The sequence below is a fragment of the Rana temporaria genome, chromosome 3, assembly GCF_905171775.1.
Source record: "Rana temporaria chromosome 3, aRanTem1.1, whole genome shotgun sequence".
Taxonomy (NCBI): domain Eukaryota; kingdom Metazoa; phylum Chordata; class Amphibia; order Anura; family Ranidae; genus Rana; species Rana temporaria.
In genome coordinates, this window is record NC_053491.1 from 356,852,461 (window position 1) to 356,876,835 (window position 24,375).

Below are 24,375 nucleotides of genomic sequence, written 5' to 3' on the forward strand. Positions count from 1 at the left end.
ATGTGCCACTTTGTGTTGGTCTATCACATAAAATCCCCAAAAAATACATTTATGTTTTTGGTTGTAATGTGACAAAATCTGGAAAATTTTAAGGGGGTATGAATACCTTTTATTTATTTATTTATATATATATATATATATATATATATATATATATATATATATATATATATATATATATATATATATAATTTACAAAGAACACATTGAATATTTCAAGAGGATGTGGTTGAGTACAAGAGGGATGTATTTTTATAAATATCTTCCCTACTATTTAGGTACATATATATTTCATATGAATATTTGATACTAGTCATTTGCATCTAGCAAATGTACAATAAGCTTCTGTCCAGGGTATTTTTTATTGGCAGTGATTTACTGAGCTGTAAATAGCCTGTTGTAATTTGAACTTCTGCTACACAAGTTTATTTACAACACGTAAACCATTTGAGCTAGGAGGAAGGCAGCCGTCCCTATGATAATTTATAATGACCCATATAGATAAACAGTCAACAAGTGACCAGATAGTGCTGGGCTTTCAAGTTTGAAATCTCAGTGTGTCTTCTGTCTTTTAAAAGCCAGCTGTTCACACATTTTCGTGTTTCACATAACCAGGGCCACCATCAGGGGGGTACAGGCATTACACCTGTAAGGTCTGACCCCCCAACCTTTAGCAAGCAACTCGCGGCAGGGGAACGCCCCCCCGTCTGACTTTAGCAACTCGCGACAGGAGAGAGAAGACTTGACTTTGTTTTGTTCGTCAGCACCAAGCCCAGCCCCCCCTCCCCCGCTTAGCTTGCGGCAGGAGAGTGAAGAGAAGAGATGATATTTTTGTTACCACAACCCCCCCCCCTGCTTATCTCTTGGCAGGAGAGAGGAGGGCCCCCACCCGGTTCTTTGATCCAGGGGGGCTCTGCCTAAAGCTGTGTAAGAGTCCCCAAAATTTGTGATGGCTACCCTGCATATAACATTCCACTTTAGTGGAACAATAGATTTTCAACCCCCAAAAGTGTGTTTTTTAAATCTAGGGTTCAATGGTTTTGATGCAGGAACTAACAGGACATTATGAGAAATGCACAGTGTATCGATCTCTCCTGTCATCAGTTTTTTGTGGCCAGTCCCTCCAGCCAGCCTTGCACTATGCATTAAGGTGAAAAAACACCTTGCAGTGTCCGGCCCCCCCGAGCCCCCGGTTTACTTACCTGAGCCCCGAATTTCTGAGGGCGCGATCTCGCGTCGTTCTCCCCATGGCTGATCGGCTCTTCATTGGATAGATTGATAGCAGCACAGCCATTGGCTCCTGTCAATCAAAGCCAATGATGCGGCCGTCGGGGTGGCGGGGCCGAGTCATACAATCGGCAGGTATGGACGCTGATTGTATGACACGAGCGCGCCCGCACGGTAACCCCCTCGGGAAATCGCTTACCAGAGGGAGTTAGCTCTTGAGGGGAGGAGCCGCAAAAGCCACCGTGGAACCCCAGAAGAGGACGATCGGGGCCACGCTGTGCAAAACAAACTGCACAGTGGAGGTAAGTATGACATGTTTTGTTATTTAAGTGAACCTTTTAATGTCACTTTAACACCCAATTTACTTATATACTGTACAGAGCAAAATTTTTACTTCAAGAATTTATTGGTGCAGAAGCACTCCAGCACTAGATAATCTAAGGTTTAACAATCGCAGTGCAAATGTTTGTCAGAATTATGACATCCACTGTCTAACTGGTGTGTCTGACTTGGTAAAACAAACGTGACTATGTATATTTACTGAGATATACGCATACTTTAGCATTCTGCTCCATGTCAAGCAAAGAAACTGGTGTGCTGCTTTGCAGAGCATTGTGTATGGTGTCACACCTGTATGGTTATTCAGCATTCATCTCTTTGCAAACAAAAGACAATACAACTTCACACACTTTTTACAAGCATGGTGTACCATGAGTCCTATATATTCTGAAATGTCAGCGTGGATTTGTCTTTTAAAGCTGAATCCCAGGCAAACCACTAAATACACAGATGAAATGCATAAAACATTTTTTTAACCTGCAGAACTATTTGTATTTCTGTCTATCCAGTTCTGAGATTTGCATACCCCGACGGAATACCTGGTTTTGTTTTCTATCCTGCAATTTACTTAATATTTACCATGGGAGGATAGAATCAGTGTAGAAAACTGGGAATGTCACACATTTCCTCTAAACCAGAATTCATGGCAATAAAAGACCAACTTCAAGCCTAAGCCTCCCCCTCCCAAAACAAAAACAAAAAAAACACACACTTTTGCCTAGATTCACGTACGCTGCCGCATTTAAGCTACGCCGCCGTAAGTTAGCGAGGCAATTACATGATTCACAATGTACTTGCCTGCTATGTTACGGCGGCGTAGCCTAAAGCGGGCGTAAGGGCGCCGAATTCAAATGTGTGTAAGGGGGGCGTGTTTTATGTTAATAAGGCTTGACCTTACGTTTTTCACGTTTTTTTTTTTTACTGCGCATGCGCCGGGCGCCTACATTTCCCAGTGTGCATTGCGGCTAAGTACGCCACACGGGTCTATTGATTTTGACGTGGACGTAAACGACGGATGACTTACACAAACGACATAAAAATTTCGAATTTCGCCGCGGGAACGGCGGCCATACTTAACATTACTATTCCATGTAGCTCTAACTTTAGGCGGCCTATCTCTAACGTAAACGGCGTAAAAGTACTGCGTCGGCCGAGCGTACGTTCGTGAATCGGTGTATCTACTCATTTACATATTCAACGCCGACCGCAATGGAAGCGCCACCTAGCGGCCATCTGAAATATTGCAATCTAAGATAGGACGGCGCAAGCCGTCGTATCTTAGATATGTTTAAGCGTATCTCTGTTTGAGCATACACTTAAACATAAGTCGGCGTAGATTCTGAGTTAGGTCGGCTTATCTACTGATAAGCCGACCTAACTCTTACTGAATCTACCTATTTGACTTTAAATCCGCTAAAGACATTCCTTTAGAGGATAAGTTCACCTTTTGTAAAAATTTAATAAAATTGATGCACATCTTGCAGGTAAGAAACTTTAGATTTTTTATAAACATTTTTACTAGGAGACTTGCACCTACGGTCAGCAGTGTCTTTAATTTTCAGTAAAAAACAGGACAAATAGAGAGGGAAAATTTCCCTAACGGGGGCACAGTCCTCAAAAAGAACTTAAAGTGGAGATTCACCCAAAAAGTTAATTTTTAACATTAGATTGAGGCTCATTTTGTCAAGGGGAATCGGTTGTTTTTTTTTTAATCAAAGCAGTACTTACCGTTTTAGAGATAGATCTTCTCCGCCGCTTCCGGGTATGGGCTGCGGGACTGGACATTCCTATTTGATTGACAGGCTTCCGACGGTCGCATATATCTCGTCACGATTTTCCGAAAGTAGCCGAACGTCGGTGCGCAGGCGCCGTATAGAGCCGCACCGACGTTCGGCTACTCGTGACGCGATGTATGCGACCGTCGGAAGCCTGTCAATCAAATAGGAACGCCCAGTCCCGAAGACCATACCCGGAAGCGGCGGAGAAGATCTATCTCTAAAACGGTAAGTACTGCTTCGATTAAAAAAAAAAAAACACCCGATTCCCCTTGACAAAATGAGCATCAATCTAATGTTAAAAAAATGTTTTCGGGTGAACTCCCGCTTTAAGAGTTGTTCTATTTCCTTTCCACTCGGTGCAGCTTGTTATGGGGGCACTGGTGCGTGCTTGCTCATGAGCCCTGCTCTATGCATCCATAAGGCACATAGAGCTGTGGGTGGCCCCACTCTTCCCTCATTGGCTCACTGGCTGTATTTGATGTGTGTGAAGGTAAAACGCTTTTAGCTTTTACAACCACTTTTAAGTTATACCCTAACCCTGAGCTGAACTTTGCCTTCCTGCCATACATTTGTAACACATCTGAGCGTGCTTTAGTGATGAGTCTGTCTGCAGCCTGGAATTATTTGGTTGCCTGCTGTCATTGGAGCTATCAGCCGCAGAGATCCTGTCTAGATCTGAGTCACTACAGTCCTAGGCTGGTGAGCTTATCCCTGAGGCACGAAATAAGAAAACTTTTCATTGTAGGGGTGGGGGCACACCACATCAAAAGATCACCTTGTTGCTTCTGTCAGTACTGTATACAGTCTCCAGTTCATAAGGCTGCAAAGACTTTCACATTGTACCCACTTTTCCAACTCTTGCTTTATGGGGTTTTTCGAAAAACCTCTAAGCTGTTTGCTCAGGATGGCAGCCTGTAGGGCTGGGGAGGAGTCCTGGCCAGGCTGTTGGAACAGGGGACTTGGTTTTTAGACAAGCCCCATCTTATGATGTTCCGATTTGGCCGTTTCTACAGTTTTGGACCATCCTACATTGGAGGTCACCTGTTCTGGATTCATTTGGACAATGCCATAGCAGTAGCTTACATCAACCATCAGAGGATCAGAAGCTTTTTGTGGTAAGAGATAGATCAGAACTTCACTATCCAGCCTTGTCCTCTGTGTACATCCCAGAAACATACAATTGGCAGGCAATCTTCTTTAGCCAGCATCTCCTGAACCTGTGGAAATGGTCTCTTTACCTGGAGATGTTCCAGAACATGTGTCCACAGGTGGGGGAAGCTGGATGTGGATTACATATTAAACAACAAACTAGATCGGGAAAAAAGGAAAATTGCGCTAATCGAATATAAATTAAGTGAATAAATGGGAAGGCTGCAATAGCGTGAACTAACACAAAACAAATATAAAAAGAAAGAAAAATTGCGCCAACCAGTAGTACAATAATATAAACAGTGAAGTCCTTTGTGTCTTCTACACGTGAAACACAGAAAAAATGTGCACCATATAAGTGCATAAATCGTGAACAAATTGTTAAAAAGATCCAATAACAAAGTCCATAAACGAAATTTTCAACCCAGGCAGCACCCAGTGTGAAGATAATTGACAGTCGTGACCCGCCACCATATGGACTGAGGCTTACCACAAGGTAATTTGATAACAGCGTTATTCAAATAACTGTAGGATACTTCTAAACATCGGATAATAGCCAGGAATACACCAGGTCACGGTCCCTTTAAGAAGTCCACGATGGGGTGCAGCAGCGTATAATAGCGATTTACGTCCTCATAGCATGTCACAGCCCAGTCAGTGTCAACATGAAAGGAAGGAGACCGCACATAGGGTAGTATGCACTGATGGTCTGGCCACTCACAGGTTAATCTCCTGGCTGAGCGTTTGATGGGACTGCCGCTTGTCAGTTGTCAGCGCTGCTGGGAGAACTAGATCGGCTTATCTCTATGTACAGGGATCCTTTAGCAGAAGCAGTGAATGTTCTGATGGTTGCATGGATTCGGCACACCCTGATTTATGCCCTTTACTCCCGAAACCTTCCTTGATTGCTTAATAGGATGAAGGAGGGAATTCCAGTGATCTGCCATATTGCCAGGTTCTTCTTTCTCAAGGACTGATTTGCTATCCGGCTTTTACGATCCTTGGCTGTCTGGTTTTGGGAGACAGGAGCATCACTGAATCTTTGATTCCTAAAATGCTAAAAGCTAGGAAGGTAATTTCCTGCAAGGTTTCCAGTGTACTTCACTTGGTACGACCCTTGGGTTTTCCATCCTTGTTGTTTCTTCGTGGAATAATCCTTTTCTTACAGCTGATTCTGAACCAGTGTTTGGCTCCCAGCACCATTAAAGGTCAGATTTTTGTACGCTGTAACCTATTTTGGAGACTAATGATCTCTCACTCATTAGGACCTTTTGTAGAGGAATTCCCCCATGTAGCTCCCCCTGGTTAGTTTTCCTGTGACTTCATGCAACCTGAATCGGTTTTCTATGTGCTCCAGAAACCACTGGACCCATTGGAGACATTCCTCTCTATTCTCATCCACAACAGAAGGTGGTGTTGAGGCCCAAGACTTTCTTATTGTCTAAGGTAGTTTATGCTTTTCATCCCAATCATCCCATTGTTCTTTTGTCCCACGGTCTGGTTCCACTTCACCAAAAGTCACCATTGTCTGGTAGTGATTTGGGCTGGGAGTTTCTCTCTATCTCTCTCTCTCTTTCGGCCACTGCTTCTTTCAAAAGCACAGATTCCCTTTTTTGCCATCTTGAATGGTTCCTGTAAGGAAGCACCATCTTCTCATTCCACCATCCCAAGGTGGCTTAAATAGACCATCATCCAAGCTTATGGTCTCAAGGATTGGAATTGCACCTGTCAACATGCACTGTAATTGATCTTTGAGGACTTTCTGGGCTTTTTGGAATTAAGCTAATGTTTCACAGATTTGCAAGGCTGCTACTTGTTCTGTTTACACAATCTGTAAATGTTTTCAGGTGGATGGACTTAATTTGGACGCCCCCAACAATATAAGACTTCCTTTGTCTCCCAATGGCTGAGGAAAAAAAGAAAATTGGGTTTTTGTACAGTTTAAGATCAATTTTTTGGAGTCCATTGAGGGACACAGGTCCCACCCCTCTGTTTATGGTCATGCGCTTGTGGGTGGTGTCTACTGTGCCCGTACACGTGGGATAACACTCGCATGGAGCGCGCTTATCAATGCCCGGGACCAGGCGGAGACTGCAGTCATGTGAAGAATCAAACATTAAGGCAGTTCTACAACTTAGAGATAAGCTTTCACTGTGTGCAGCAATAAAGTGTAGAGTTCTTCCAAAAAGCGACTTGTCCCATGTCACTACACTACCTTGTATGTCTGCATTAGGAGGGATGTGCTGAGCCTGCGCCCACTCCTTCAGTCCAGGGTATCTCTGTTATCTCACTCCCAGTAACAAAATGGGGCCCCACCGAGCCCCTAGCACGGACCTTGTGCATGCTGTCATATAACTCTGTCCTTCCTGTACCACTTAACCAGGCCAGAGATCTCCATAACGCTAGTCTGCTCCCGGTTGCTATGGGAGATGGACCACTAGAGAGAGAGAGAGAGAAAACACATACCCCCTCGCTACAGGAGGACCTGCCACCTTACCAAGTACCATGCATAATGACTGGCTGCTGTAGCTTGTTAGGTCACTTAATTACTCATAGAAACTCTTCTTTTCCTTGTCTTGCTGAGTTGACCTTTTGTAGTAGTGTTTCTCCATACCCCATAGTGCAATTACAGACCCAGGTTTTTTGAAATATGCCAGAACCAACATGCATCCTTTGAATAACTTCAGACCAGGCTCAGAATGGTTAATATAACTTTACTGTTGAAATGCAGCATTATATAGCATGAACAGTGTCCTTTACCTAATCTCAACTAACATGATGTAGTGGCCCAGGCATAACTCTGTGAGGTAAGAATCTCAAATAAGCATTGTCCATGGCTTGGATGCTGTCCTTGGCTCCCGGTGTCATTGCGTCTTCTCCCCAACTTGGTGGCAGAGCTCTAGAGAAGTCTATGAAGGGCGATTACTATTAAAATTACTACTTACTCCTCTTCCCTGTTGTCTTCTTTATCACAGGTGGGCCTGCTAAAATCAAAAAGCCCGGAAACTAGGCCAAAAATGCTTAACCCTTTTCCCTGGGCTATTTGCTGGAAACTAACTAACTGTATGCATTTTAACCTGTCCAACACTCTTTTTACTGCTTTGCTGCAAAACAAAGGAATGCTGGTAGTAGGAGGGGTTATCATGGACTGGTCTACAGTTTTTTGTTTGCCAGTGTCCAGTCCTCCTATAGGCGGCAGTATAACTTGAGGGTTAAACATGTTGTGTCCTTCAACGAATGCCAAACATAGGATTATATTGGGAGTACAAAAATCATATTTTATTTTTACCAGTGCTGGGCAATTTAGTTTTAAAAAGGTGAAGTTGGGCTTAAGGCTCCATTCACACTTGTGTGATTTGTTATGCGACTTTGGACATCAAATTCGCATGACAAGGCGCATCCCATTCTTTTAACTGGCACCCGTTCGAATCGGGTCCACTTTGAAAAGGTGTCTGTACAATATTGGTGTGACGCTAGATGCGACTTGGATCCATTGAGTGTAAAGTTGCATCAACGTCGCACTACAAAGTCGCTTGGAGTCGCACTAGTGTGAATCGGACCTTAATAATTTTCTCCTTCCAGCTTCTTATCTGCATTAAAATAAAGGGTTGTTATAAGCATCACTACTATTCTTTCAGATATTTTCCGTAATGAGACCTTTATTCGTTTCTGATGTTCACAGAGAAGGGCCCAATCTTTCTAGTAAAATAGAATTATACATCTTACAGTCTCGATGTAAAACATATTCCTGTAACAAATGGCGCTTCACTGTAGAAGACAGAATATATTTTCTGAATGAATATAGCTTTGTTCTGATTGATGTCACTGTAGGGCGATTTGTCAGCCTGAACGCCACACCGCCACCTGGGCTGTTAATCAACCTGTAATATCGCTGTGTTTATGCTGCAAATAAGGATGTATGTTTTGCGCCGTTGGTTTATCATGAGTTTGGAAATCAAATGAGTTACTAGCTAGTTTTATAGCACTGTGCACTATTAAATGAAAATATTTTACGAGCCAGAGCATAGACTTGGAGTTTTATTGGCTTTTTGTTTGGTTTTGGGCTTCATTAAAGTATTTCCCCAAAGAAAAACAAGAAAAAAAAAGGTGATATTGCAGTTTACCAGTTATTGAGTGGGGTGACTACATTAATTAAAAAAAATAAAAATTTCAGGATGTTTTTCTTTTGTCGCCTATTAATATTTTTTTGTAATATATTTCCTGTCCTATGATGGCAGCTTCTACTCACTGTACTGTATCCAGGGAGGAGCAGCATTGTCACACTAAAGCAGACCTATAGAACAACCCCCCCTCCCCAAAGCATACAGGAAAGGCTCACTAAGTCAATTGGGTTCCACTTATAGCAAACATATCACTTATGAGTGGACTGACTTTTTAGGAAAACATGGTGGTCACAGAAATCTTCCCGAAAGATGCAGTTTATGCAATCTTTTTAGCAAATAGGTTGAAGGACCTATTTTCACATGACAGCGATTGGCTACAGAAACACCACTGCATTTTTAGGTGAGTTAGTCACTTTAAGCGAGAGCGCCATGTGTGTGTACATACCTGGAAGTACTGGTTATTTAACATTTATGCAGCAGGCAAGTGAACCGAAGCCCAGAGCCATGCTATCATGATCCATTCTGAAGAGTTCCAGAACTATGTTGCCTTGATACATTTTGTTTAAGATCAGGATGTTGTAGACAGCATTAGTCTTGACATGTTGTAGCAGCCAGTGTTACAGACAATAAAGAGAAACAAAGTAGCTTAAACAATGTTAATTTCTGTTATGTTATTTTCAGACTTACATTTATATCTTCTTTTTGACATTTTTTTTTTTTTTCATTTTATCTTCCAGTGAATATGGTTTTGCAGAGAAAGTAGTAGAAGGAATCTCTCTGTCTGTCAATTCCATCGTCATCCGCATGAAAGCCAAGGCATTCAATGCTTCATTTGAGTTGTCCCAGCTAAGAATATACAGTGTCAATGCCAACTGGCAACTTAGCGATCTGCGTTTTACTCGAATACAAGACCCACAGCGTGGAGAGGTAAGATAAAGCAAATTGGAGTGAATGTTCTACATTTTTAGATTTTGCACCTGGGTTCAAGGAAACACCCATCACATGACTGACCTGGACACTTTTGTGTGTCAAGTCACATGATTATAATTTTTTTGTAAAAAGAGGTGTTCCACCAGTCCAGACTATGCTGCCATCTGGCAATCCATTGCACCCCAAGGTGCCACTTCCAGCTGGGCTCATCACAACCTGCCAATGTTGAAACCAGAAGAGACACAATAGACCTGCACACCAAAATCTCTGCAATGGTGTGTTTTTTGTTGGGTATGCCAGTGCCACCTTCTAGGAAGCTGTGATGGTGATGCTGGGCAGAATGTCTCTCCATAGCTCTTTCGTATCCATTCCTACATCATTCTTGTAATTTATGAAAAGCCAGCTAAAAATGGGATCCACAATGTCTCTGGCCACTCGTGGCACTGTAGTCATTTCACGTTTAAATAGAAACTGCAGAGAGTCTACAGGATACAGTCAGATACAGAGAACGTACTGTAAGAAATGGACAGAGATTGCATACAAGAAGCTATATGAGTGGTTTGAAAGTGGGTATATACTAAAGAACATGGCCAGAGACTGGAAACATGTAGCAGGAGATGGTTAAAGACTAACGCAAACACACATTGCTACACAATATGCCCAATGTTGCAATATACCAAACACAAAAACAATATAAAATGTTGCAAAAAATTATGCCATGTACGCAGTAAGCATGGAGGGGGACCTTAAATTACTTTTTAATTTAAAATACTTTTTTTTATAAGAGTGTAATTTTAGAATATTTCTTATTTTTAACACATGATTTTGTATATTGGAACATTTTATATTTTTGTGCTTGGTATATTTTGCGGCATTATGTATATTTTGTAGCCGAGTGTGTTTTGGGTTATTATTTAGCACTGTACCTGTGAAAGATTGTGTCTTCACTACCCTTATTTATTGCTTTGGGGTTGATTTTCACTTTGGGGATTGAGTTATATTATTTGTGTGGGGTAGTTCTTTATAGGCATAGCGTGAAAGGGTCCATCAATTTAAGCTACAGAAGTGTTTTGGAGACTGATCACATCCTACATGAGATAATGCGAGATTATGTGGTCCAAACTCACCAGCGCTCTGTACAGGTGCATATCACATATTTATTGTGAAGACACGTTCCTTTTTCAAGGTAACAGTGACAATAAACACATGCAGCAAAAACACATATATACCCCTGTGTAACCTATAGCAACCTATGCAACACCCCTCCAATGATGTCATGATGATGTCATAATTCCACCAAAAGTATTAAAAAAAATTCTGAGTGATTACACGCTTCACTTTGAAGTGCTAGTAATTTCATATATTAACTTGTTCTAGTTTGGGCATGGCCAGAGACTACAGACATGCTACAGGAGATCAACAGGGACTGGAGAGAAGACCGCTAGAGAAAGTTTACAAATCGTTACTCCCGCTTTTGCAGACCTCTTAAAAACTACTGTCCACACATTTTGATTTTTCCTACAGCAAAATCCATAACGAGATGGAATAGATCATTGAGAAATAAAGAAACTGTAGAATGCACATTACAGAAAATAAGAGTAAAAGAAATAAACTAAATCTTTTAATCTGCAGAAGCCATACCTAAACATTTCTTTCTCGTACATCACGGGACACAGAGCGGCATATTCATTACTATGTGGGTTATATGGAGTACCTTCAGGTGATGGACACTGGCAATCTCAAACAGGAAGTCCCCTCCCTATATAACCCCCTCCCATAGGAGGAGTACCTCAGTTTTTTCGCCAGTGTCTTAGGTGTTGGTCATGGATTAGCTTTGCCTCTGTATCCTTGGGATTAAGGCGGGCTAACCGGATCTGTCCAAAGTGCCTCAGCGCCAAAGTGGACAGTACCCGGGCCCCAAACCGTGGGGTTTTGCCTATAATGCCCTCTCTAGAGGGATGGACCCTGGGCCCAGGACTTAGAGCTTTTCCTAAGCCAAAAGTATCCTGTTTGCCAGGGTGCTATATAGGTCCAGGTCAGTCGGTTCCTTCCTAGGACCCCAGTACCTGATGGTCTACTACTTTACCCACGGAGATGGGAGAAGATTGGACTGTTGTTGCTTGGCAAACGTCCTGCGGCATGGAGCAGGTAAGTGGAGAGTCTGCGGGACTTGGTCCGACAGTGGGCTCTCCAGGGGAGATCTGCGGGGGGTTTGCCTGAGTATGCTCTGCATTGGCACCATGGTCACTATGTCTGTTATGTCTGGATGACCTAACTTTTCCCCCCATGACTGGATCCCCCTGTCTAGGCATCTCTTTACTGGCTACCTGCTGCCCCGCTGGTTGGGAAGGTCTTCTTTGGAGATCTGTCTCAGGGCTATAAATGTGTCCTTAAGAGGCCTGTGTTAAGTCCTACCTGGCCGGGTTTTTTTTTAAATTGCCGCTCTGCAGCCGTAGGGGCGATCCTCCCTGCTTCCTGAAGCCTGGCAGCGCGTCTCCGTGTGTTCCTCTCCCCTGACATACGGGCACGCGCGCGCGGCGCGTGCACACTTAATAGTACAGTTTCGCGCCGTTCGGGGGGGGGGGGGGGGGGGGAGCGTGCAGGCCGGCGTCGAAAGAGGCGGGCTTTCGCCTCTGTTATTTGAAGCAGGTCCTCGTTATGGCTCAGTCTGAAACTGAGCTGAGAGCGAGAGGACACAGAGCGGCACACTAGTGACCCCCGGTGGCAGGAAAGGGGTAGTACATGCTAGGCTTAGCCTATGCATATCTATTAAGCCAAAAATCCTCTTTGCAGCAGGTTGAAGGCTGGTAAAGTATTGGTGGGGCTGTATGTTTTAAAGAAAAAAAAAAAAAAAAAAAGCCTTTAATAAGGTAAAGGAAATATATATATATATTAATGTATTGAAAAAAAAAAAAAAAAAAAAGTGGTTCTTTTTTGTTGGAACATACGGAGCCCCACCAGGTTAGGGACATTAGTAATACTACTGTTCCCTTAACCACGTAGTTTTTTCCTAGCTACAAACAGTCAGTTGTTGTATGCTGGGGTACCTCGGTCTTGTACCATGGCTCCCAAAGGCTCGGGATCTAGAGGGGCAAAAAATGCCAAAAAACAAAAGGGTTCCCCCTCAGATTCTGAGGATATGAGTCAGGTTATGCCAGTACTCTCCCCTCCTGTTGACCCAGGGATGGCCGCCTTGGTTGAGCCAATAGGGGGGTCTGGTGCGGAGGCTGGCCCAGATCCTCCCAACCCGGTGTTTATCACTGAGGAAATGCTAGCTATCTCCTTAGGAGGGCTAGAGAAAAGATTGGCAGCTATGATCGCTAATTCATTGCCAGACAAAAAGCGGACTAGGTCCCCTTCACCAAAGTGTGTATACTCAGATGCGGAGGTTCTCTCCCTAGGGGACTTAGAATCTCAGGAGGACCTGGTGGACCAGAACCTAGAAGGTTCAGAGCTTGAGGATTCTACTGTGGAGGAACCATTCTCTGCCTCCCAAGCAGAAAGTCTGTGGATCCAGTCCTTGACAGACATGGTCCGATCGGCATTTAAGTTGCCCTTACCGGAGCCTCGGGCTCCGATAGTTTCCTCCTTGGGCTCTTTAAAAGCCCCCTTGAATAACGCAGTTTTTCCGGTCCATCCTCTGTTGGAGGAATTGATTTACCAAGATTGGGTACGACCGGACAGAATCTTTTTGCCGCCTAAAAAATTTTCTGTTGTCTACCCCATGGAAGAGAAATTTTCCAAAAAATGGGCGCCCCCAGCTGTGGACGCAGCCATCTCGTGCGTAAATAAAACATTAACTTGTCCGGTAGAAAACATACAAATGTTTAAGGATCCGGTTGATAAACGTTTAGAGACACTTTTAAAGGCTTCCTTTGCTACGGCAGGAGCAGTGGTACAGCCGGCAGTAGCTGCTATCGGAGTTTGTCAGGCTTTGAAGGTCCAGACTAAACAGATGCTGAAAGACATCCCTGCCCAACAGGCAGAGGAGCTATCTGATATTCCCAGAGCTTTATGCTTTGCGGTGGATGCTATAAAGGACTCCATCCAGCAGGCATCTCATTTATCACTATTAGTAGTGCATATGAGAAGGCTCTTATGGTTAAAGAACTGGGCGGCCGAGCCCCCATGTAAGAAACTTCTGGCAGGGTTTCCCTTCCATGGGGGAAGACTCTTCGGAGAAGATCTAGATAAATACATTCAGACTATATCGAGTGGTAAAAGTACCCTCCTACCAGTCAAAAAGAAGTTCCGGGGTCCTGCCTTTAAGAGGCCGATTTCCCCTGTCCCGGGGTCCTCAAATTCCAGGCAGTATCGACGGCCTCCTGCGCGATCCAACTTTAACAATAAGTCACAGGGACAGGCCCCTGGGGGCAAGAGGCCATGGTATCGCAAACCAACAAAGCCAGCCCCTAAGTCTGCCTTATGAAGGGGCGCCCCCACTCACTCGAGTGGGGGGAAGGCTTCGTCTCTTTTCGGAGGTTTGGGAAGCCAACATCCCCGACAGATGGGTCCGGTCATCTGTGGCCAGAGGCTACAAGTTAGAGTTTCTAAAGTTTCCGCCGCCTCATTTTCAGGAGTCAAGGGTACCGAACGATCCAGCAAAAAAGGCCTCGTTCCTAATGGCATTGGATCGTCTGCTCTGCCAGGGCGTGATTGTAGAGGTACCAGTCCAAGAGCAAGGACTAGGCTTCTACTCCAATCTATTTGTCGTACCAAAGCCCAACGGCGATGTCAGACCAATTTTGGACCTAAAAGGTTTAAATGTTTACCTAAGGGTTCAGTCATTCCGGATGGAATCGGTTCGGTCAGCAGCCGCCGCGCTCCAGAAGGACGACTTTCTGGCTTCCATAGACATAAAGGACGCTTACCTTCATATACCGATCTTTCAGCCACATCAAAGATTTTTACGCTTCTCGGTGGCTCAGCGTCACTTCCAGTTTGTGGCACTTCCTTTCGGGCTGGCTACGGCCCCCCGGGTGTTTACGAAGGTTCTAGCTCCAATTTTAGCCAATCTAAGAATCCAAGGGGTCACGGTCCTAGCATACTTGGACGATCTCTTGATCATAGATCACTCACCGGCTTGCCTGGAGCAAGCGGTTGCCCTCACGGGTCAATACCTCGAGAGTTTCGGCTGGGTCTTAAACCGAGAAAAATCAGCATTCCAACCAACAAAACAGTTGGAATATCTCGGCATGAGGTTAGATACAGCTCAGCAAAGAGTATTTTTACCCCTGGTAAAGGTCAAAGCTATCAAGGAGTTGATTCAGCTGGTTCTAAGCAAAAAAGAACCAACTATTCGCCTATGTATGCGTTTACTAGGCAAGCTGGTGGCTACGTTCGAGGCGGTACCTTACGCACAGAGCCATACTCGCATCCTACAAGCAGCCATTCTGGCGGCTTGGAGCGGGAAAGCACAGGCCTTGGAGTTTCCTTTAGCTCTATCATCAAGAGCCCGGCAAAGTCTGTGCTGGTGGTTAAACCCTCAGAATCTGCTGAAAGGGAAAACCTTCAGCCCCATAGCCTGGAAAATAGTGACCACAGATGCCAGCCTAAAAGGCTGGGAGCGGTCTTGGATGGTTATACTCGCCAAGGTACTTGGGCAGCGTCGGAGAAGCAGCTGCCCATCAATATCCTGGAGCTCAGAGCTGCTCGGCCTAGCCCTCCTGGCATGGACAATCCAAATTGAAGGGATTCCCGGTGAGAATACAATCAGACAATGCCACGGCTGTGGCATATATAAACCACCAAGGGGGAACCAAGAGTCAGGCCGCTCAGAAGGAAGTGAGCTTGATTTTTCTGTGGGCAGAGGCTCATGTGCCCTGGCATATCGGCAATATCATTCCCGGAGTGGACAACCTGCAGCAGACTTCTTAAGTCGCCAAACTATGTCGCCAGGGGAATGGTCTCTACATCCCAGGTTTTTCAGACAATCTGCCAAAGGTGGGGTGTGCTGCAGACGTGGATGTCATGGCATCGAGGTTCACCAAGAGCTAGACAGGTTCATGTCCCGCACAAGGGACCCGATGGCCTGCGGAACGATGCGTTAGTTTGCCCTTGGCCATCAGTTCAAACTCTTTATGCTTTTCCCCCTCTCCAGTTACTACCCCCCGCCTTGCTTGCGCAGGATAAGGATGGAGCACAAGCCAGTAATCCTGGTTGCTCCAGCGTGGCCCCGGAGGGCATGGTACTCACTAGTCTTGAGGATGCAGTAGAAGACCCTTGGACTCTTCACTACGACCAGACCTACTCTCTCAAGGCCCGATCCTCCACCCTGATTACGGCGTCTAAATTTGACGGCCTGACAGGCTGAATCCCTGATTCTCAGGGGTTAGAGGTCTGTCTAAGCAGTTATCTCCACCCTGATCAGGGCTAGAAAGCGTCTCCAGAATAATTTATTACAGGGTTTGGAGGGCCTATGTAGGCTGGTGTGAGTCCAAGAAATGGCTTTCCTCGCAAGATATACCATTGATAGAGTGTTAAGTTTTCTCAGCTGGGAGTGGATAAAGGCCTAGCATTAAGCACAATAAGGGACAGATTTCAGCTCTGTCAGTGTGGTTTCAGAGGCCGTTGGCCACCCACTCGCTGGTTAAGACCTTCATTCAGGGGGTCTTACGTATTAATCCTCCGATCAAGTCGCCAATTTGTCCGTGGGACTTAATCTTGTTCTATCAGCTTTGCAGAAGCAACCCTTTGAGCCTTTGGCTGAGATTCCTTTGGTTTTACTAACAAGGAAATTGGTATTTCTGGTTGCCATAGTTTCAGCCAGGAGAGTGTCAGAATTGGCTGCCTTATCTTGTAAGGAACCATATCTTATTCTGCATAAGGATAGGGTGGTTCTCCGTCCTCATCCTTCTTTTTCTGCCGAAGGTTATATCCGGTTTTTTCACCTAAACCAGGATTTGATTCTTCCTTCCTTCTTTCCGAAACCTACGTCTAGAAAAGAAGGGTTGCTGCATACCCTAGATATTGTCAGGGCCATGAAGGCCTATCTTAAAGCTAGTGAAAAGGATAATGCGCTAAATCAACTAATTAAATAAGGTGTCAAACACATCAATATTACTGGAGAAAAAAGAGAAAATGATACAAAAAATAGAGTTCCAAATTCCATGTGTATCGTCCCTAGTTGCTATGATCCTGAAAGCAACTCAGAGGCACTTTGCCAGACCACACACACAGATTGTGTGCGAGATATAATCAGCCTTGATGGTGTAGTGACTCAGACCTGTCAGGTCAAAATGCTTTTCACCAGGTATTCACCTGTTGATATATGCAAAGAGAAGGGAAAAAAAGAGACCAATAGTTGTGATACTGTAAATTGAAACACCAATGTTTCACAGCACTCAGAACATTACTCACGAATCCCCGATATTAGATAGGCTTCAGCGTAGTGTGCATGTAAACCTGCTCAGCTTGTCAGGCTCCTCATCCGGCACCTCCGTGCGTCCCGTCACTCAAGCTCCTCCCCCACGCGTATCGTCACTAGACACGTGACTTAATCATGGGTCAATGTGTGACTGAGGCTTACTAAGGCTATAAATAGCCTATCACACACTCGCAACGGCGCGAACGGACCAATGGGGAGGCACCAATGACTACATCATTGCAGATACACCACAACATTTCAGCCAATTGTGGTTAATAAAAGTATCTCTTTAACAAGTTTTAATATGATACAAATTGAGTTTTTTTACAAATTGTCGTTACAGAAAACACAAATAGGTTTCTCTCAGGTTCTGTTACGTACGAATCCATGCAACTCAGGGGAAAAACAACTTATGTATATGCAGACAGTATCCCGTAGTTCTCATTCAGTGTTATTACCACATAGGCGGGAGAATATTAATATGTATATAAATATAAATATATATAAAAACTAATATATAAAGAACTAAAAATACATATATGTAAAAAGTCACCATATTTGATATTACATGTAAATCAGATCAAGGCCGATAATCACATATCCCAATCTACATTATCAATTAGATAGCATAATGGACATAATATGCATACCAATATATAAGAGCACTACCCCACTATCCAACCAGTGGGTGCAAGCTCAAATTAAATAGCAAATAAATAGCATATGGGATAGCTATTTGGGAGATGTGAGAAATATGTACATATATATGGATAAAATATTAAAAACTTATAAAAACTTTAAAAATCAGATATAAAACAATTAAGATCAAAGTCGATATTTAAACCATTCGGAGAGAGAGATCCCATCTCATGGATCCATCTCGATTCTGCTTTACTAATCTCTCTCACCCTATGGCTTCCTCTCCAGTGGGGACTATATTTTTGTATGCCCCAAAATTTCAAACCCTTTGGGTTCCCTTGGTGACATACCTCAAAATGACGGGAGACATTATGTTTCGGGTATGTATTTATAATATTTTGTACATGCTCTCTTAATCTTTTCCATAAGGGTCGTTTGGTGCGGCCTATGTATTGTAAGGAGCATGGACACTCCAGGACATACACGACACCCTCAGTTCTGCAGGTAATCAGGTCATCAATATTGTACTCCTTCTTGGTGACATTTGAAGTAAATTTGGTACATTTTTGACCATTAAAATTCGTATTCTTACATGCAAAACACCTCTTACATGGGAAGAATCCCTTACCCTGGAAGAAGGTGAGTGCATTTTTCTTTAATGGAGGATCAGGAACGTTTTTAGCTACTAAATCCCTTAGGGTGGGAGCTCTACGGTATACCACCCTAGGGTTACTCGGTAGAATACCCTGTAATTGCTGGTCAGCTCTCAGGATAGGCCAATGCCTTTTGAAAATGGTTTCTAACTGTCTATGTTGGACAGTATAGTTTAAAATAATCGGGAGATTTTTATCCATTTGCTCAGGTTTCACTTTATCCTGGATCAGGGTAATTCTAGGTGTGTCATATACTTTCCGGATTTGTTCTTTAATAAAATCCTCATTGTATCCTTTGTTCACAAACTTTGTTCCTATTAAATTGGCTTGCTCCAAATATGCTTTTTGATCAGTGCAATTTCTACGGATGCGTAACAACTGTCCTTTGGGGATATTAATAAGCCAGGGCTCGTAATGACAGCTATCCACCGGGATATAACTGTTCCGTTCTACTGGCTTAAAATATGTTTTAGTTGATATTAAGTTTTCCTCTAGCGTGATTTCTAAATCCAGAAACTGTATGGTCTGATTGCTGATAGTATACGTTAGGGAAATATTTTGTTGATTTAGATTCAGTTTTTCAAAAAATGTGATTAAAGATTGTTCATCACCATCCCAGATGACAATACAGTCATCTATGAATCTTTTATATAAGATCAACTGGCTGGGCATATCGTTGTAAATAGCCCCCTCCTCCCACTTGGACATGAATACGTTTGCCACGCTGGGTGCATATTTCGCTCCCATTCCAATGCCATTGAGTTGCCTGTAGAACTGGGATTGATGCCAAAAATAATTATGCTGTAAGCCATAAGCCAAACATCGCAAAACAAACTTCTTTTGCATTGGGATGAGTTGGCTAAACTGGTTCATTGCCCACTTCGTTGCATTAATCGCTTCCTCATGATTAATGTTAGTGTAGAGCGAAGCTACATCAGCTGTTGCTATCAGGAACTTATGTTGTGGGGAAATTACTACAGTTTCCAATAATTGGATCAGGTGTTTTGTATCTCTGAGGTAAGCCTTAGTATTAGGTACCAGGGGCTGTATGAACTTGTCAACATATTCTCCTAGGCGTGAGTTAATTGACTGGATACCGTTGATAATTGGTCTCCCAGGAGGTTTTATTGGATCCTTATGTACCTTCGGTACCGTGTATATGATAGGAACTCGACACATATCTGGATTTAGGTATTTACTTTCTCTTTTAGATAAAATACCTTTGTCTTTGCCCTTTTGTATGAGCACAGCCAATTCCTCCTTGTACTCCCCAGTGGGGTTACCTGTAAGCTTAGTGTACGTGTTCTGATCTTGGAGTTGGTTATTCAATTCCTCATACGCTCCATAGTCTTTTGACAGTAGTGCTATTGCTCCCCCCTCCCTATCTGCCGGTCGTATTATTACTTTCTTGTTCTTCTCCAATTCTTTGATGCCCTTTTGAATAATTTTGGGATCTGGTAGCCTCCTTATTTTTAATTTTTCCAGATCTTTTAGCACCATTTTTTGAATACTTCTACGGCTGATTGTTGTGTACTTGAGGGTTAAACAACGATTTGTTTCTTAAAGAACTGTGTTGAATTCTACCCGGCAAATTTCCAACAGATTCTTCCTTTATGGGTTGATTGAGCATGTATTTTTTAATATTTAATTTTCTTGTGTATTTCTGAATATCGACATACACATCGAATTTATTCAGATTTTTCTATCTTAAAGCTACAGAGAAGATTCGGAAAACAGAGTTGTTGTTCATTTTACCGGACGGGCCCAAGAAGGGGCAGGCGGCTGCAAGATCCACCATCTCGAGGTGGATTAGACAGTTAATTACTCAGGCATACGGCTTGAAGAGGTTGCCTCCTCCTTTATCAATAAAGGCTCATTCTACCAGGGCCATGGGCGCCTCCTGGGCAGCACACCATCAGATCTCTATGGCTCAAATATGCAAGGCGGCAACCTGGTCTTCAGTCCACACGTTTACAAAGTTCTACCAGTTGGACGTAAGAAGGAATACTGATACAGCCTTTGGGCAGGCAGTGCTGCAGGCTGCGATTTAAGACCTCGGAATCGGGGGCACCCTGATTAAATTTACATTTAAATTTATTCTTTTTTTGACTAAAGTTGGATTTATATTATTATTTTAGAGTGTACCTCTAATTAAATCCTGTTGTCTTGGGAAGATGTCTCCCTCCCCTCATTAAAGCATTGCTTTGGGACATCCCACATAGTAATGAATATGCCGCTCTGTGTCCCGTGATGTACGAGAAAGAAAAAGGGATTTTTAATACAGCTTACCTGTAAAATCCTTTTCTTGGAAGTACATCACGGGACACAGAGCTCCCACCCCTCTTATAGGGACCATTTTGGGAGGCATACTGCTTGCTACAAAACTGAGGTACTCCTCCTATGGGAGGGGGTTATATAGGGAGGGGATTTCCTGTTTGAGATTGCCAGTGTCCATCACCTGAAGGTACTCCATATAACCCACATAGTAATGAATATGCCGCTCTGTGTCCCGTGATGTACTTCCAAGAAAAGGATTTTACAGGTAAGCTGTATTAAAAATCCCTTTTTTTGTACCTTACTGCAGGAAATGCATTGAGGTAAAAAAAAATTAAGCTTAAGAACCCCTTTAAGAGGACAAGTACCCTACTGTAACAAATATAACACATGTGTAGGTGAGCCCATAGTGCTGCAATTTCAGATTTGACAAGTGTGAAGTTGGCTCATGAGGTTTTCTTTCTTGTCTCCTAAGGTGTTGACGTTTAAAGAGATTAACTGGCAGATGATTCGAATTGAAGCAGACGCAATTCAGAGTTCTGATCATGAAATAATGAGCGCTCCTGTCCGGCTTATCACCAATCAGTCCAAAATTAGAGTCACGCTGAAGAGGAAAGTGAGTATGAATGTTTCTCATTTTATTGCAAGATGCAGAATCTCAGTGTCTCCGCCATCTGTCTCTCTCTGTGAACAGATCTCTGTAAAATGTGTTTGTGGCGCTCATTTATAGATGGGAAAATCGGGTTACATTCGTATAGTGGTCATTTTATGTAGCAGTTGTGCTTTATTTTCTCGTTTGCCATTTATTTGACTCAATGTGGTTGCACTCTGACTCTCAGTATCACAGTGGGAAGGTCAGTACTGTGAACAAGCCAGGCTTTGTTGGCTTATGTGATGCTCTTTTCCCGCCTCTGGTACTGGGAGCCAAAAGGGATGGAAAAAAGTCATGCATGCAAGAGATAGCAAGAATAGAACCTCGCCAGTGCCAGATGTTGATTAGTAATTTATTCATGTACCCTAAAGCGGTTGAACGTGTTTTTTTTTTTTGTTTTTTAAAACCCTTTAAGATAATTGCATAATGTACCTTAGAACGAAGCCTTCCAGCGGCGTCTGGTTGCGCCACGATGATGTTACTCCTGCGCAAGCAAGTGGGAGTCGCAGACTGTGGCACAGAGCTCTGAAGGGACGGCTCAGGTATGATGTCTCTTCAGAGCGTATGTGCCAGTGATATCACCAGCTGCATGTGTGAATATCTCCTAAATCGTGCAAGTTTAGGAGTTATTCACAGTACCTACAGGTAGGCCTTATTGTATAAAAAAGGGGTTTACTTTCACTTTAAGTGAGTTACTAGGCATCTACTGAAACACCAACTCCTAAAGCGTCATTGTCAATCCCCCCATGAACCCCTGTGTTACTACTGAGCCCTGTGATGAAATAGGGGTCCAAGGGGGAGGGTAGGGGGTAGAATCCCTAGAGGTATAATACCTCTTCATTTGGAGGCAACTGCTACAGTGGCGAAAATAATTATTTGATCTCATGCAGATTTTGTAAGTTTGCCCACTTACAAAGAAATGAATGGTCTATAATTGTTGTTATATGTGTATTTTAAATGATAGAGATAGAATATCAACCAAAAATCCAGAATAAACAAACATTAAAAATGTTATAAATTGAGTTTCAGCTCAGTGAGTAAAATAAGTATTTGATCCCCTACCAACCAACAATAATTCTGGCTTCCACAAACTGGCTACAGTATGTGCTCATGTGGTACACAGATTAGTCCTGTCAATTTAAGTAGATGCTCTTAACGAGAACTTGTATAAAAGACACCTGTCCACAGAATCTTTCTTCTGGTCAAACCTCACCATCATGTGCAAGACCAAAGAGCTGTCAAAGGACGTCGGGGACAAGATTGTAGACCACAAGGCTGGAATGGGCTACAAGACCATCAGCAAGAAGCTTGGTGTGAAGGAGACAACTGTTGGAGTGATTATTCGCAAATGGAATAAATACAAAATAACCATCAATCATTCTCGGTCTGGAGCTCCATGCAAGATTTTGCCTCATGGGGGGGGGGAAGGATGATCATAGAAAAGTGAGGTATTCAGCTCAGAACTACACGGAGGAGCTTGTGAATAATCTCATAGCAGTTGGGACCACAGCCCCAAACAAACTATTGGTAACACAATACGCCGCCATGGATGGAAATCCTGCAGCGCCCGCAAGGTCCCCCTCCTCAAGAAGGCGCATGTACAGACCCGTCTGAAGTTTGACAATGAACATCTAAATGATTCAGAAAAGGTTTGGGGAAAGTGCTGTCGTCAGATGATACCAAAATTTAGCTCTTTAGCATTAACTCGACTCGCTGTGTTTGGAGGAAGAAAAATGCTGACTATGACCCTAAAAACACCATCCCTACAGTCAAGCACGGATGTGAAAACATTATGCTTTGGGGCTGTTTCTCTGCTAAAGGTACAAAGCTGACTTTCCCACATTGAGGGGCCAATGAATGGGGCCATGTATTGTACAATTTTGAATGAGAACCCTTTTCCCTAAGCCAGAACACTGAAGATGTGTCATGGATGGAGTCTTCCGCATGACAATGACTCAAAAACCTACTGCCAAAGGCAACAAATGAGTGGCTCTAGAACAAGCGCATTATGGTCATGGAGTAGCCTAGCCAGTCTCCAGACCTTAATCTTATAGAAAATTTAAGGAGGGAGCTGAAACTACGAGTTGCCAAGCATCAGTCAAACATTAAGGATTTAGAGAAGATCTGTGAAGAAGAGTGGACCAAAATCTCTCCTGAGATGTGTGCAAACCTGGTTACCAACTACAAGAAATGGCTTACCTCTGTGCTTGCAAACAAGGGTTTCTCCCCCAGGTACTATGTCATGTTTTACTTAAGGATCAAATACTTATTTTACTCACTGAACTGCAAGTCAATTTATAATAATGTGTTTTTTTTCTGTATTTTTGGTTGATATTCTGTCTCTTTCATTTAAAATACACCGATGATAAAAATGATAGACCCTTCATTTTTTTGTAAGTTGGAAAATTTACAAAATCTGCAAGGGATCAAGTAATGAATTTTGCCATTGTATACGATTTTTTATTTTTTTTGCCTGACAGAGGTTCAATCTCCTCCCAGCTCTGCTAGAAAGAGTAGTGTTTGTGTTGTCTGACAAACCTGTAAGGAAAATTTATTTTATTTTTGCCCCATCTGACCTAAAGTAGCGCACACCCTCCCTAGATGCATACTAACATTTATTGGGCAATTGTTGCCTTCAAGAATTCTCAGGACCTTGGGTTGATATTGTTCTTTATTCTTGCTGCACATACGAATTAGACCCCCCTTAGACTTCTACTGGAATGTCGCCCAAGTGTCTCCTGTATCTTGTTTGGGGGTGATCCTGTAGACATCTCTGGTGATCTACTCTGCAGACATGACCAGGGGAAAGGATCATTTCAGCCCAAGGCTTTGAAGATTTCTGAAGGCTGCAGTCATCTGATTCAGATCAATATGCATCTGGTAAAGGGTAAGGGAGGTTTCTTTAGCTCCAGGAAAACTGTATGAAGGTAGAGTTATCTTTGGAGCCTATGTTCAACTAATAAGCAGGAAAAAGAGCCAGCATGTACAGAACGCAAATACTGCTGCTTCATTTTTCACTTTAGGAAGATTTTGATGTAGTTACAGGGATTGGTTACATTTACCATTGAATACTATTGCATAGAATAGGCTGCTCCATTTCTATTGTATTTTTTTACAATCTGTATACACAGTTTTTTTTAAATGATAACGTTCATTGGTGATATTTTTGTATTCCCTTGTCATTGTGCGCCTACAGTATATAATCTGTAGATTCCCTTTTTAAGGTGCTTCTATTACTGACACC

General features: G+C 43.1%; 1 protein-coding gene across 1 annotated transcript in view; it reads left to right on the top strand.

Moving 5' to 3' along the window:
- Nucleotides 1-24,375, top strand: part of UHRF1BP1L (UHRF1 binding protein 1 like) — a 147,891-nt gene that overhangs the window by 60,708 nt on the left and 62,808 nt on the right. Inside the window, exons 5-6 of the mRNA XM_040345219.1 lie at nt 9,355-9,544; nt 20,955-21,095. Coding sequence (XP_040201153.1) covers nt 9,355-9,544; nt 20,955-21,095 — 331 coding nt within the window. The remainder of the gene's footprint in view (nt 1-9,354; nt 9,545-20,954; nt 21,096-24,375) is intronic.